Source organism: Anabrus simplex, chromosome 3, assembly GCF_040414725.1.
Source record: "Anabrus simplex isolate iqAnaSimp1 chromosome 3, ASM4041472v1, whole genome shotgun sequence".
Classification (NCBI taxonomy): Eukaryota; Metazoa; Arthropoda; class Insecta; order Orthoptera; family Tettigoniidae; genus Anabrus; species Anabrus simplex.
The window spans coordinates 524,996,845-525,013,783 of record NC_090267.1 but is presented as its reverse complement, the minus strand read 5'-3'; the positions used below and the strand labels follow the sequence as shown (position 1 = coordinate 525,013,783).

General features: G+C 40.3%; 1 protein-coding gene across 1 annotated transcript in view; it reads left to right on the top strand.

Moving 5' to 3' along the window:
- AIMP1 (aaRS-interacting multifunctional protein 1) overlaps positions 1-16,939 on the top strand; it is a 65,310-nt gene that overhangs the window by 14,685 nt on the left and 33,686 nt on the right. The window contains exon 3 of the mRNA XM_068226771.1: positions 5,858-6,004. Within this exon, the coding sequence (XP_068082872.1) occupies positions 5,858-6,004 (147 nt within the window). The remainder of the gene's footprint in view (positions 1-5,857; positions 6,005-16,939) is intronic.

Sequence of the window (16,939 nt, the reverse complement as noted above, 5' to 3'; positions counted from 1 at the left end):
TAAGTCCATAAATGCTACTGAAGTCTTTAGTCCTTGCTGGAATCCTGCTTCAGTGAAGGTAGTTAGTGACAAGACTTGGTCATTACAGCTTCTTTGTGGCCTGAATCCTGCTTGTTCAATAGGGATCGTTTCCAACACTTTTGTAGCAATTCTATTCAAGATTAGCTTTTCAAGTAGTTTATAGCATACACTAAGCAATGCTATTGGTCTATAGCTCTCTGGTGCATCATTAGGCTTTCCTGGCTTTAGGATTGCAATTATCTTACTCGTTTTAAATAACCGAGATAGATTACCTGTTCTTAGAATGTAGGTTAGAAACCTAGATAACCATAATTTCGTATTTGCTCCACAATTAATTAGAAACTCAGGATGAATCCCATCAAATCCCGGTGCTTTACCAGTTTTTATGTCTTTTAAAGCTGCTTCAATATCTTGCACACTAAATGGTCTAGTGTATTCCGAATCATGGCGGCGTGTGGACTTAAGACTGGTTAATTGTTTTTTGATGTTCCTTGTATGATTTTTGTCTCTTGGTGACCTAGACATATCAATTATATGAGCTGCAATTTTGGTTGGAGTAACTGCAGAACTTTTACGAAAGATGGGAGTGGCCCCACCAAGCTTCCGTAACAATGACCATGCCTTTCTGCTTGATTCTCTGAAATTCATAGATGTTACAGTTTCGGTCCATCTTTCTCTTCAAGCATTATCTAGGTTATGAAGCAGTCCATCCCCGATTTCTTGTTCACCGGTAGCAAGGAATTCTTGGTATAACTTCTCAGTTGCATCAGTCCAGCCAGGAATATATTCCTTCCTATAGCCTCTAGGAATGAATTTTTTTGCTGTGGCAATTACAGCACCCACAAATCTCTCATAATTGTTACTTGTTGGTGGTATCCATCTAACATATTTATCAAGGTCACATGAGAACGCTTTCCAGTCTGCTTTCCTGAAGTTCCATCGTGGACGAGGATAAGAAGTTACCAGGGGTATTTGCATTCCAACCTCAAGACATATATGTCGATGTTGACTATGTGGGAAATCCTGAAGTACTTTCCGTGATGTGAGCAGAGGTTGATTATTCTGAACACTGGAAACAAAACATAGGTCTGGGTTGTATTCCTGTTTCCATACAGCGGATCTAAATGTTCCTCTATCTTTTGCATCAAATACAAGATGAATATTATGTTCCTCAGCCCAGTTCATGAGAGTTTCTCCATTAGAATCAGTGACACTATATTTCCATTCTTCATGGTGACTGTTGAAGTCACCCACATAGATGGCTGGATGGTCTTGTACCTGAATCATCTGGAAGGGCCATGGTGAAGGTGGAGGATTGTAGACGTTTATGATGGTGACATCTCCAACTTTGACGACAACTGTATGTATTGCAGGTTATAAACTTCATTTTCCTTGCCATATTGAAGGTCTACTTGTGAATACAATTCCTTTAGTTTTGCCAGTTGCCACCTTTTCAATACAATAAAAATATATTACAAACTTACATATTTATTATGATGTTTACATGGTACATGTTTCGCTCCTTTTCGTGAGCATCATCAGCCAAACTATCATTAATCTAAAATTGTGTAAGATCATAAAACAATTCTTTTGGTTCAAGATTACTCCTATAAAACTAATTGACAATCTTATAATAACATTTTAAAAGTCACACAACAATAAAATTATGTCTTAAGTTAACACTTTTTGTCTAAAATCTTCTTCAGTCTAAACATTTTATCACCGAAACTCATCCGGTGAACATCTTTTAAAATTGTTTAAAAAATAAGAATAAAATAAAAAACTTTGAAATCTGGCTAGTTGTGTTGGTTCCCGTTGCTTAACTTGTATAATTGTCATTAAAACTTCATAACAGTATTGAATATTTTCTGCAGTTGATAATTGTCATTATGTAATAGATAAGAAAAATGTTCCACCGATCAATACATTTATTGTGGATGAATTATTACGCTAGTACCGGTTTCGACCTATCTTGGCTATCATCAGCTAGCACACAAATTTACAGTCATGGGTTAAATTACAAAGAAGTTACTTAAGAGCATCCGGATGTCTGATAAAAAATAGAAGTAAAATATATTGCAGTATGTTGCGTTAAAATAGCTCTGATTAAAAGTAGTGATGGTTAGAATAAACTAAAACCTATTGATTGAGCATCACTACTTTTAATCAGAGCTATTTTAACGCAACATACTGCAATATATTTTACTTCTATTTTTTATCAGACATCCGGATGCTCTTAAGTAACTTCTTTGTAATTTAACCCATGACTGTAAATTTGTGTGCTAGCTGATGATGGCCAAGATAGGTCGAAACCGGTACTAGCGTAATAATTCATCCACAATAAATGTATTGATCGGTGGAACATTTTTCTTATCTATTACATTGAATCCAATCAATACGGAATATGAAACTTATAAATAATTGTCATTATGGTCGATAGACTTGTTCTATTTGCTGGAGTAACATTTATAAAATGTATTGATATTAATTCATATTATCAATGGGGTAAAATTGTTCGTGAACAAACTTGTTGATGAAACACTTTTTGATGTGATATTGGATTTAAAATGTTCTCGAACGTTCCATAATGGCTCGTGAAGTGCAAACAGGATAACAAGTAGTTCTCAAGAGGCTAGGAGTAACACCAAACAATTACGAAGCAGAAAGGAAAATACACCAACGAGCCATTTTATAAATGTTACTCCAGCAAATAGAACAAGTCTATCGACCATAATGACAATTATCAACTGCAGAAAATATTCAATACTGTTATGAAGTTTTAATGACAATTATACAAGTTAAGCAACAGGAACCAACACAGCTAGCCAGATTTCAAAGTTTTTTAATTTTATTCTTATTTTTTAAACAATTTTAAAAGATGTTCACCGGATGAGTTTCGGTGATAAAATGTTTAGACTGAAGAAGATTTTAGACAAAAAGTGTTAAGTTAAGACATGATTTTATTGTTGTGTGACTTTTTAAATGTTATAAAATTGTCAATTATTTTTATAGGAGTAATCTTGAACCAAAGGAATTGTTTTATGATCTTACACAATCTTAGATTAATGATAGTTTGGCTGATGATGCTCATGAAAAGGAGCGAAACATGTACCAGGTAAACATCATAATAAATATGTAAGTTTGTAATATATTTTTATTGTATTGAAAAGGTGGCAACTGGCAAAACTAAAGGAATTGTGTTCACAAACTGTATGTATGTCGTCTTTTGAGCTAGCTGCGAGCAATGAGGCATTTTCAATAGTACTACGAACATACGTAGCTGTACCATATGCATGGTGATATGTTGCACCTATGATATCATATCCCGATATTAGCCCTCTTGTTTGTAATTGGTGTTCATCTGCAACATGTGTTTCCTGAATGGCAACCACATCGATTTTTCCATCTCGTAGGATTCTTGACAAGTATTGGCATTTGGATTTGCTTATGCCTTCTATATTTAGATGAAGGACTTTAAGTGTAGGCCCGAAAGTCTTTGCCTGTTGGAAAAGCTGTGTAGACGAAGTCCAGGCACTTGCATCACACATTGAAGCAGGCTTTCAGAAGAAGATGAAAACATCTGTGGTTTTTATAGATCTATCAGCAGCCTATGATAACTGTATGGAGACAAGGCCTATTCTATAATTGATGATCATTCTATGCCAACAATTTACAAAGTTTACTGACAACATAACTGGTAAGAGAGGATTCCAAGTCACCATAGGAAACAATATTAGCAGCCAGAAGTTTCTCCAAAATGGCTTACCTCAAGGATCAGTATTAGCCCCTGTGCTATTTTAGCCTTTACATTACTGATATGTCAGAAACAGCCTGTAAGAAATTTGGCTATGCTGACAACTGGGCCATAGAAACAAGGTACATTCTGATTGAAACCATGGGAGAAGTACTGACAACTGATCTGTCTGTACTAGCAGAATACCTCCGAAAATGGAGACGGGCCTAGTGCAGCTAAAACTGAAATGCCTTGTTTTCATCGTAATAATAGAGAATCCAATAGAGCACTAAAAGTGTATATGAATGGTACATGCCTTACCCACAATAAAGAACCACCCTTTCTGGGTGTCACCCTAAATAGCACTGTATCTTATAAATCACACCTCACAAATACTGCTGCTAAACTGAGAACAAGAAATAACTTTATTCAAAAAATTTGTGGAACCACGTGAGGATCATCTGCGACTACTCTGCGGACCTCTGCATTGGGCTTGGTGTATTCTGCGGCGGAATATTATGCACCAGTATGGTTGAACAGTGCCCATGTAAACAAAATTGACGTCCAACTTAATAATATGCGTATTATTTCAGGAACAATTAGGTCTACCTACACCCACTGTCTGGCTGCCTGTCCTAAGTCGCATTATCACCCCCAAATCTTTGAAGGAAAAAAGCATTGAATAGGGAATACAATAAGATCTTAGCAAACGCTGCACAACCACTGCATTTTGATATTCCTGGCCTCAGAATCAACAGACTTCATTCAAGATATCCTCCTCTCACAGTTAAAAATAATCCCGCTAGATTTAACTTAATTGATTCCTAGAGAAGAGAATGGCTTCAGAATGCTCCAGAAACAGGTCAGCTGTTACTTTGCATCTCTGAGATGGTCCCTGGGTTTGATCTACCTTGCAAGGTATGGACAACACTCAATCGGTTGAGAACAAAACATGGAAGATGTGGAAAGTCTCTCTTCAAGTGGGGAGTGCATGTGACTGCGGCGCACCACGGCAGACCATTCAACATATTAGGGAGGACTGCAGAAATAGAGTTTATGGAGGAGAGTATGAGGAATTCCTAATGGCAACCCCGAATTCCATGAACTAGATGTTTGTTTATAGTGATGTTTCTTAGCATGTATCGAAAATGCCATACGCTAAATTAGATTTGTATGTACGTCATGTAATGACGAAAGTGAGTACTCGTACTTCTCAGAACAAGGTTATGATGTTAGGCATTATTTTTAGAAATTTAATATAAATTGATTTCAGGATCTTAGAGTTGCATACAACAAACGTTACTTTGCCTATCAGGTTTTTTATTTTACAACATCAGCATTGTATTGCATTTAAAACAGATAACTGAACTTTTAAATTTCAAAGTTACATTACATTTTCATTGCAAAAATGGGACTGCCTTGTTGCACTGTTGTATTCGAAGTGACAGTTGGGTGTCACTCTTAGACATGAAAGGACTATGCTTCTGTCTGTCTCCCTTTGTATTGTTAGAAAAAAAAGTTGACGTTTCGGATGTTTTTAAGAATTAATGGTGAATGTTTTATCACACTCCGTAATCAAGGACACGCTTTTAGTTTGCTTCCTTCATCCAGTGATGAGTAGTTCCTTGTTGTCTGTCCATCCTAATGAAACTTAAATCTGCTCTGTTTGGAAGAAAGGATTTTTAATTAGAGAGTGCTCTACTTACAAAACTCACAACTTCCAAATTGAATAGCACAGGCAGAGGATAATTTATTGCTGTGAGGCCTCCCTTTACAAGCAGCCATCATTTCGAAAAGGAAAGATACACAAGTTACCAAAACTGTAACAAATTTTTACTTACACTACTAACAAGAATTAAAAGACTCATGATGAAGAACTAACATAATTTCCCTCTGCGCAAACAGTAAGTTAAATAACAAACAGTAACATCATAACTACAGTCCGGCAGTAACAACTCGCACCAAATCTGTCATGTTCTTCCTTACAAATATTAAACGAAAATGCAGGATTTGTGTTGAGTGTCTTGTGACAAGTGTTGTATGCACATGTCTGATGAGAGTACAATATGTTTGTATTTATATATGCGTGACTTTCTTGCTCAGGTTTCTCAACTAAAACTACTTCAAGTTCAGCATTTTGGCTATGTGCGAATGCATCAGTTGGAAGAGGAGAACTCCAGATTGAAACTAGAAATTGAAGAATGGAAGAACAAGCTGAATAGTCTTGAAGCTGCATCTGGTATCAAGCAGGTAATATTCCCCTTATTTCAGTTTATGCTCACTCATATGCAGTGGAGTCCACTTTCCTCCCTATTTTTTTGTTTCCATCGCACAGTTGCCATATCCAGGATAATATTCCCCACATTTCCCTTCTATGATCATTTGTGTCAGGCTGTGTTTCATTTTTCCAAAATAGCCTACTTTCCTCTGTTTCATGAAGGTTAAGACTTCACATAGCTTCCTTGCATGAGTGTATCCAACAGATCGTGATACGGTCTATCCATGGGACCTTGAATATTTTGTCATATAACAACGTAAAACAGTATTTCATTTCATGCTGCACGAGTTTTGAAACAGAAGACACTGTTGTTCATAAGATGTTTTGATCTCAACCTCACAAGGATGCTATGTTTATCAGACGTTCCTAGGTAAACTTATTTACCATTTGTTGATCTTGCTTTCTGACATTTGTATTAACTTCCCAGTTAACATTTGAGATCGCCCATTACAGTCACGTTCCTTTCTCTGTTGTTCTCCACACGGCTGATTGTCGTATGAAATAATTCTGTATCTGCATCAGCGTCACCCCTTCCTGTCTATACACACAAAAAATGCCAAGTTGCCTAATATCGTAAGTGATGTTTCTCGTGCATAAACTTTTCATAATATACAAATTTTTCTGTTGCCAAAATGAATACTCCTCCTTCCATTGCATCTGTCCTGTCTGCGATAATGATTCCATTGCATGGAGAAAGTTTCTGCGTCCATAATATCACTTCTTAAGTACGATTCCACCCTTATTACGATATCAGGTAAATATACCGTATTGTAATGGTTATAGCGTCCGCCATGCCAAGTCGCTACGCGCTGAGCTCGTCACCCATTGACGCACCGCCTTAGGCTCGAGCGCGCCAATCGCAAGCAACATTTAAGTGCTGGGTGGGCCTTTCTCTCTTCTGTCCGTGGTCGCGCCGCATGGGACGACGGAAATTACTCGACGATTAATCGCGAGTCTTCCATCTCGCGAGGTTCCTGGATACATCTAACATCCGGACTGTTCCAGAAGGGTCGGCCCAGCTATATAAGAGAGGAATGACTTGCCTGGAAGGAGTGAGAGTTAGACAGAGTTAGTGAGTAAGAGTGTGTGAGAGCGAGATTGAGTTCGCTGGAGCACAGTCAGTAGTGGCCTGGGAGAGTGCAGCCCGATGAATTATCTGCCTGTTGGAGCCGAGGACTCGTTCCTGTTCCCCTGACGTTGTGTGTGTGTGTGTGTGTGTGTGTGTGTGTGTGTGCGCGCGCGCGCGTGCGTCCCTTGTGGCTGGCTGCTGGAGAAGAACCTTGGGTGTTCTGGAGCGGCGAAGAAGGGAACACTGTGTGATGACGTGTGTAGACTGCGAACGGGGTTCAACGGATTGAGTTAACAGCGGATACTATCCTGACCTGTTAGACTGACGTGTAGGCTGTGGACCGTGACAGCGCTAACGAGTGTGACTGAGTGGCCGAGTGTAGTATAAATAATCGGGGACTCTTGTGTGTGTGTGTCATTGTAGATGGGACATGAGAAACTAAGAGAGAGAGCGCGAATTGTGTGTGTAACCGTGTACTTGTGTAACTTGTAATCTCGGTTATCGTCTGTGTGTGTGTGTGTGTGTGTGTGTGTGTGTGTGTGTGTGTGTGTGTGTGTGTGTGTGTGTGCGCGTGTGCGTGCGCAAATCTGTAATTGTAGTGCTAAGTTAATAAATCTTAGAAATAGGACGCTACCAGGTCCTGTACTCAATTATTTATTTATCTACCCCGCCAACATGGTCCAACTGGCGTCAGAAGTGGGATGGACAAGTGTGATAAACTAGCGGATAAACTTTTACATAAAACTGGTGTCAGAATCGAGTACCTGGTAGCTTATTTTGTAGGCGGCAGAAATTTCTTCGAGTGAAATGAATTCCGAACAGCTTCAGATTTTTCTAAGCAAGTTTAGTGAACTTGAAAATAAAATTTTATCTGGTTATGGCGAACTCATTAGTGAACTGAGATCTGAGCGGAGGTCAAACCCGGACCAGCTGAAAAGAGACTTAAGTGAACAGAAGAGTGAGCAGTTAAAGTCAGGAAACGAAGTGTGCTCTCTCGAAACCGAGGTCGACGATGACGATGTGCGGGATGACAACGAACTGGACGAGAAGGGATCCGAAGAGATGCTTACGTTTGTGGAGTCCGAAGTTCGAGGCCCAGCGGTGGAAGTAAGTGCCCTGCATGCAGAAACAATGACTGTGGAGACGCGAATGAATCCTGCTAGCAGCGTCGGCGGCTTCACCATCGTGAAGTTGGAAACTCCACGGGACGATGGGATTGCTTCCAAGAGAACATGCCAGACCCAGTTCGAGACCGGATCGACGCCCAAGAAGAGTGCTGAATACTCGATCATCGGACTACGTGTACAGAAGATGATAGTTCAACGCAGCTCCCAGCCAAGTTCGACCTATGAGGAGGTTGTGGGAGTGCTCGACGCACACTGCGGTGTCCAACAACCGCGAGCCACCTACTGAGTCCAGCTGCAGGAAAGGAGTCAGCGCACCAATATAACGTTGTGGGAATTCGACGTAGAGATTGAGCGACCAGGAGACGTGATTTTGGAAGAGATATCTCGAGGTGACAGCAAGCTCAAGGCGGTTGACGGCTGTGATAAACCACGTGACGCTGAGATCTGTCCAGGGAGGACGATCGGCAGGAAAGAGAACTACAAACAGGCTCTGATGACGGCCCGTGAGACAGAGGCAGCGACTGCAACGGCACGGCTGAAGGGACCCCTACTAACAGACGGAGCACCAATGGAAGACGAACCGATGACCAACGAACGAGAATGCCACCTGACCAGGACACTTGTTCCGGCACGAAGCTGCGTGCCGGTACGAACATCAAATGCCGCACCAGGGAAGAAAAGGAAATTCAGCAGGGCTAAATCTGGGACGAGCAAACCAGTCCGGGCATCACACCAGAGGACTACGAAGGTGCTCAAGCCCTGAAAGTGGACGTGGATGTGGAGGAAAGGAAAACCACCGAAGATCCATCTGCCACGCGAGGACTCGCTGATCGTCATCAACGGGGACGAGGACACAGTCGACCGGACCCAGCGGATCCCCCATGGGAAGGTGGTAGCCAACCGAACAAAGAGTTTTGCAGCGTATCGCGGAGCAGCTCGAGACGAGCAGCCTTAAGGAGGGGGCAATGGTTATAGCCAATCGCGAGCAACATTTAAGTGCTGGGCGGGCCCTTTTCTCTTCTGTCCGTGGTCGTGCCGCATGGGACGGCGGAAATTACTCGACGATTAAACTGGAGTCTTCCATCTCGCGAGGTTTCTGGATACATCTAGCATCCGGACTGTTCCAGAAGGGTCGGCACAGCTATATAAGAGAGGAATGACTTGCCTGGAAGGAGTGAGAGTTAGACAGAGTTAGTGAGTAAGAGTGTGTGAGAGCGAGATTGAGTTCGCTGGAGCACAGTCAGTAGTGGCCTGGGAGAGTGCAGCCCGATGAATTATCTGCCTGTTGGAGCCGAGAACTCGTTCCTGTTCTCCTGACGTGTGTGTGTGCGCATCCCTTGTGGCTGGCTGCTGGAGAAGAACCTTGGGTGTTCTGGAGCGGCAAAGAAGGGAACACTGTGTGACGATGTGCGTAGACTGCGAACGGGGATCGACGAATTGAGTGAACAGCGGATTCTATCCCGACCTGCGAGACTGACATGTAGGCTGTGGACCGTGACAGCGCTAACGAGTGTGGCTGAGTGAGTGTAGTATAAATAATCGGGGACTCTGTGTGTATGTGTCATTGTAGATGGGACATGAGAAACTAAGAGAGAGAGAGCGCGAATTGTGTGTGTAACCGTGTACTTGTGTAACTTATAATCTCGGTTATCGTCTGTGCGTGCGTGCGTGCGTGCGTGCGCGCGTGTGCGTGTGTAAATCTGTAATTGTAGTGCTAAGTTAATAAATCTTAGAAATAGGATGCTACCAGGTCCTGTACTCAATTATTTATTTATCTACCCCACCAACATGGTCCAATGTATTTACTTGAATAATCTCCGCATATTTTAAAGAAATTTGAGGTAAGAAATTAGGGTGTGGGTTTTATTTGTGTCAAGGTTGGCAACACGCTCCTGGCTCACCTAGTTTGCCGCTATCGAGGAGATAACAAATGCCTGGCAACTGAAACGACGTAAATGTACGAATGTATATGAATCTGAACGGAGTTGCTACGTGGGCCTAGTGTTGCCAATGCAGGTCTGGACGCTTTTAATGGTAAGTTAAAGGGTGAAAATCGACAGCACTTAAAGGCATTTCTGGCGGGTTCTAACTTATGAATAGCTGGAAATATCTTTGCAATTAAATAAGATTTTATCAGTATAGTACTGACAACCCTGAAAATGTATCAGTATGTATGCTAATGATAAAGAAAAGTCTGCATAATGACACATCATTGCTTTATTTCTTATTTTGCTGAAATTAGGAAATTGGAGCCTTTCCGGTCTTGCTTTTTACAGCTCTGCTTCAGATGACGTGTTGACCTGTTGACAGGTGATGACAGGGGAGCTGCTGTGTCTGGGTCAGAAGCATACTATAAGGTCCCGGTCTTGCTTACCTGTTGACAGGTGATGACAGGGGAGCCGCTGTGTCTGGTTCAGAGGCATACTATAAGGTCCTGGTCTCACTGACCTGTTGATAGGTGATGACAGGGGAGCTGCTGTGTCTGGGTCAGAAGCATACTATAAGGTCCTGGTCTCGTATGAAGAGATAGAAGATTTAATACAATATGTAAAAGGTGACAAGAATCTGATTGTGATGGGAGACTGGAATGCAGTGGTAGGCCAAGGAGGAGAAGGTAATACAGTAGAAGAATTCGGATTGGGACAAAGGAACGAAAGAGGAAGTCGGCTGGTTGAATTCTGCACTGATCATAATTTAGTCCTTGCCAATACTTGGTTCAAACACCACAAACGACGGTTGTATACGTGGACGAGACCTGGAGACACTGGAAGGTTTCAAATAGACTTCATTATGATTAGGCAGAGATTCAGAAACCAGGTTTTGGATTGCAAAACTTTCCCAGGAGCAGATGTGGACTCTGACCACAACTTGTTGGTCATGAAATGCCATCTGAAATTGAAGAAAGGAAAGAATGCAAAAGATGAGATATAGACAAGTTGAAAGAAAAGAGTGTGAGGGATTGTTTCAAGGAACATGTGGCACAAGGGCTAAATGAAAAGGCTGAAGGAAACACTATAGAGGAAGAGTGGATAGTCATGAAAACTGAAGTCAGTAGGGCTGCTGAAGAGATGTTAGGAAGGAAGAAAAGATCAACTAAGAATCAGTGGATAACTCAGGCGATACTAGACCTGATTGATGAACGACGAAAATACAATAATGCTAGAAATGAAGAGGGCAGAAAAGAATATAGGTGATTAAAGAATCAAGTGGATAGAAAGTGCAAGGTAGCTAAGGAAGAATGGCTGAAGGAGAAGTGCAAGGATGTCAAAGGCTGTATGGTCCTGGGAAAGGTAGATGCTGCATACAGGAAAATGAAGGAAACCTTTGGAGAAAGGAAATCTAGGTGTATAAATATTAAGAGCTTAGATGGTATAATGGAAATTGAACACGTTAAAAGTATTTAAAATATCTCCTCCGTAATGCGCTAGTAGTTCTACGGGTGTCTACCATAAGCGCTAGCCTCCAGGGAACCTGTTGTGCTACCATCTTGCGGCGTTTAGCTGAGCTAAACCGACACGCGATTGTCTCTGTGGATAACAATAATAAGCGATCGTCAGCTCGGAGCCGTGAAGAGATTATTGGAAGAAGAAGGTAGCTCTTGCTGTTACTGTTGGGTTTTTAATTATATTCCTGAGTTAAAGCAGAAAGATGATGATGTATCACCTTGATACGGGGTGATCCGATCTCCGTGTGGCGAGGGCCACAAAATGTTTGGTTGAAATTTATTTTAAAATTTCCTGCAGAAACTGTGAGTAGCCTTTTCAATTCATTCAACCCGGGGGTACATGAATATGTGAAGCACTAAATGTAGTGGAACTGAACTGTGTTGTTCGGTATGCCTTCAACTGAATTTCTCTAGGTGTTATTTAAACATCGCCGTGAGTGAGAATTCTTATTATCAAAGTGACTATGTTAAAATTACCTTGGATGTGATTAACTATCAGATTCTTATGGGGGTGTATTGTAATAATTTAGGAAATTATGTTGGTCCACCTATCACTCTGGAAATGTCTCCTTTAAACCAAGCTATGTCTTAAAAGGTGTTGTCATAGAGAGTATGTTTTACTACGATACTTAAGAAAGTGTATCATAACACCTCCTATGTTTTACCTCGTATCTATTCTATTGGGATAATTCTGTTAACTAGTTGAACTATCATGTAAAGGTAGATGAAAGCCAGAGTGGAAAATTGTTTCCTTTGAAGGTAATCCTTTGGATGGGGTGCCAGTTTGATTCTTGATCATGTGACCCGGTTTCCATGGCGACCTTCTCTACACATGGCTGGGAGTTTTCTGCGCTACGTTTGTCATTTGACATTTCTATGCTCTGTTTCTGGTGAACATCTGACGTACATCAATTGAATTGGGATGTTCTTGTTTTGGGTTTTGATGTGTGATATTGAAAACTTTCTCGGGTATCTGTGTTGATTTTTCGGAAGTATTGATTAGACTTTTCTGGGATGTTTTAATTCTGACAATCTTGTAATTGACTTCTCATTCGTGTTTTGATTTGGTTCCCGAATCGTTCTTGGTGGAACTTTGGAACTAATACTGATTTTCGTGATTCCTAACGGATCATTCTAAAGCCGTCATTAAGAAACATTTCTCTGCTCCGCTCTCATATTGCAGGGTAGAAACAAGGCCTTGAATTTAGGATTTAAATTCTTCTTAAATGAAAAGTTATAACTGAATTTAAGTACTTTCGGGTGAAAACAGGTTCTACTTTTTCAAAACTATTAATTTTCAATGGTCCCATTTCACTTAATTCTTGTTTTCCTTTGATTTAATTTGGGACTTACTATCTAATTGGTCTGTTCTGTTTCTTAGTTTTCATTAAAGTTCTTTGAGTTTTAATACCTGTTTTATTTTAGTCAGTAGTAACTTATTTTCTCGGTAATAACATTTATTCCTAATCCACCTGACCTTGGTGGGCCCTAGCATTTTCCACGCATTGGTACGACCTTCTATTGGGAATTTCCTTGTTCATACTGCCCAGGGTTGTCCAACAACTGTCGAGTTATACCTCCTCGAAAGTACGCGACAATGGAAAGCCACTTCTAGGGAAAGAAGACAAAGCAGAAAGATGGCTGGAGCATATCCAACAGTTGTATCAAGGTAAAGATGTAGATAATTTGGTTCTGGAACATGAAGAGGCTGTTGATGCTGATGAAATGGGAGACCCAATTTTGAGATCAGAGTTTGACAGAGCTGTGAGTGACCTAAATAGGAACAAGGCACCTGGAATTGATGACATTCCCTCTGAATTACTGACTGCCTTAGGAGAAACCAGCATGGCAAGGTTATTTCATTTAGTGTGCAAGATTTATGAGACCGGAGACGTCCCATCCGATTTTCGGCAGTATGTTGTTATACCTATTCCCAAGAAAGCCGGTGCTGACAGGTGTGAAAAGTACCACACCATTAGTTTAGTATCTCATGCCTGCAAAATTTTAACACGTATTATTTACAGAAGGATGGAAAAACATGTTGAAGCTGAGTTGGGAGAAGATCAATTTGGCTTCAGAAGAAATGTAGGAACACGTGAAGCAATCCTGACTTTACGTCTGATCTTAGAGGATCAAATCAAGGACAAGCCCACGTACATGGCATTCATAGATCTAGAAAAGGCATTCGATAATGTTGACTGGACCAAGCTATTTATAATTCTGAAGATGATAGGGATCAGATACCGAGAACGAAGAATTATCTACAATCTGTATAAAAATCAGTCTGCAGTGATAAGAATCGAGGGCTTTGAAAAAGAAGCAGCAATCCAGAAAGGAGTGAGGCAAGGCTGCAGTTTGTCCCCTCTCCTTTTCAATGTTTACATAGAACAGGCAGTAAAGAAAATCAAAGAGAAATTTGGAAAGGGAATTACAGTCCAAGGAGAGGAAATCAAAACCTTGAGATTTGCCGATGATATTGTTATTTTATCTGAGACTGAAGAAGATCTCGAAGTTGCTGAATGGTATGGGTGAAGTCTTGGGTAAGGAGTACAAGGTGAAAATAAATAAGTCCAAAACAAAAGTAATGGAGTGCAGTCGAACGAAGGCAGGTGATGTAGGAAATATTAGAGTAGGAAATGAAATCTTAAAGGAAGTAGATGAATATTTTTACTTGGGTAGTAAAATAACTAACGATGGCAGAAGTAAGGAGGACATAAAATGCAGGTTAGCACAAGCAAGGAAGAGCTTTCTTAAGAAAAGAAATTTGCTCACTTCAAACATTGATATAGGAATTAGAAAGATGTTTTTGAAGACTTTCGTGTGGAGCGTGGCATTGTATGGAAGTGAAACATGGACGATAGCTAGCTCAGAAAGAAGGAGAATAGAAGCTTTCGAAATGTGGTGTTACAGAAGAATGCTGAAGGTGAGATGGATAGATCGAATCACAAATGAAGAGATACTGAATCGAATTGGTGAGAGGAGATCGATTTGGCTAAATTTGACGAGAAGAAGAGATAGAATGATAGGACACATTTCAAGACACCCAGGACTTGTTCAGTTGGTTTTTGAAGGAAGTGTAGGTGGTAAGAACGGTAGGGGTAGACCAAGGTATGAATATGATAAGCAGATTAGAGCAGATGTAGGATGCAATAGTTACGTAGAAATGAAAAGGTTAGCACAGGATAGGGTGGCATGGAAAGCTGCATCAAACCAGTCTATGGACTGACGACTCAAACAACAACATGCTTAGAGGTATATAATGAAGCTGTCTGTGCATTGGTAGATTCTGGAAGTAGCATAACATTGATGAGTGAGCAAAACCTGATGAGGGTAGAGTCTCTTCCATCAATAATTCTTGCCGATACTGTGGGTCAAATAGGCTTTTCTCTAGACAGTACCCACGTAATTCTTTAGGCAGCCTTAATGCTATTTGTTGTATTGTGGTTAATTGTAAGAGAGGGCCGTATGCCCTAACTTTGCCACATGAAAGAAGCCATAATAAATAAATAAATAAATAAATAAATAAATAAATAAAAAATCTTTTTGCCTGATGATCAGGCCAACCAACTTAGTAGTCTTTGCAATAAGTTTCATGATGTCTTTACCCACGGTTACTAGACTAGACGGTAGGGGTCATCCGTTGGGTGCGCAATAGCAAGCCACGCCTCCTGACGTCACAAGGCACCCTTGTTCGCTAAGCGAAGCAGAGTGCTATTAGTCTAGTGATGGTGTTTACCTTGTCAACAGTGTAAGAATTTATTTTTTCTGTGCTGTGCTGTGCTGTGCCATGGTGTGTTGTGCTGTCGCCGGTTGCTCTAACCACGATAGACACCAGAATGATTTATGCATTAAATTTCATCGTTTTCCAAAGAACAGTGACATTAAATTAAAGTGGATTAATGCCTGTAAACGGGCTGACTCCTTTACTATTGAGAATGCTCGTGTATGCTCTGTACACTTCGACAATTCGGACTACAGAAGGGACTTGAAGGGTGATTTGTTAAACCTTCCAATTAAACGTAATTTAAGGACTGACGCAGTACCACATTTAAATTTACCACTGAGTAGTAATAATTTAGCGAGTCAGTCCTGTAAAGATCGTGAAATAAGGGCACAAAAGCGAAATCATCGTAAGGAGATACAGCAAATTTTACAATCGCAGGCGCCAATTGAAGCAGAAAATATTAATAATGCAATCTTGAGGAAGGAATTAGATGACAGAAGTAAACATCAGTGTTTCTGTAATGAGAAAATTGCTGAACTGACTGCAGAATTGGAGTTAATTAGACTAGAAAATTGTGACTTAAAACAGCAAAATAAGGATTTTCTGGACCGTCTTAGTGCAGCTAATACCGAGATAATAAAATGAAAAAATAATGTTCAAGTTTTTGAGGGTACTTTTTCTAAAAGTCAACAGCAAGCTTTAGTAAAAGGCAGATGCTCAAGTTGGTCATTTGAGGACATTGCTAAGGCGGTAACCTTACGGTCTATATCATATAAAGCATTGTGTTTTGTTAGAGACGTGATTAATTACCCTCTTCCTAGCGAAGTTACAATCAAACGACGACTAAGACAGTTTTCTATTTCTCCTGGATTCATTGAGTTGAGTATTAATATCTTAAAAACACAATCAAGTCTTTTTACAAATTTTGAAAGAGATGCTGTTCTCAGCTTTGATGAAATGAAGGTTAACAATGACTTGTGCTTTGATCAAAATGAAGAAATGATTAGAGGACCTCATGATAATGTCCAAGTCATTGTAATAAGAAGTTTAGTTCAAAAGTGGATGCAACCTATCTACTACAACTTTGATACAGCGATGTCAAGAGAACTGTTAATAGAAGTAATTCATGTCGTAGAAAGCACCGGATTTAAAGTTAGGGCAGTTATATGTGACATGGGACCTTCAAATAGGAAATGTATGACAGATCTGAATATTTCGTGGCAAAAACCGTCGCTGGAAAACCCATCAAGTAAAGAACGTAACATATGTTTTATTGTGATGTGCCTCATGTACTTAAATTACTGCGAAATCACCTTCTTGATGAAGGATATAAACTGGAAAATGGGCAATGTTTTACAAAAGAAGCATTTACAAAATTAATTGAAATGCAAAGTGAGGGCGAAGACCTACAATATGCTCACAAGCTTTCAATGAAGCATATGCTTGTGACTGGAATGGAGAGGCAAAATATACGGTAAGCCGCTGAACTGTTATCACTGACTGTGGGGAAAGCAATATGCCATAACTTCCCAGAGCTCAGCT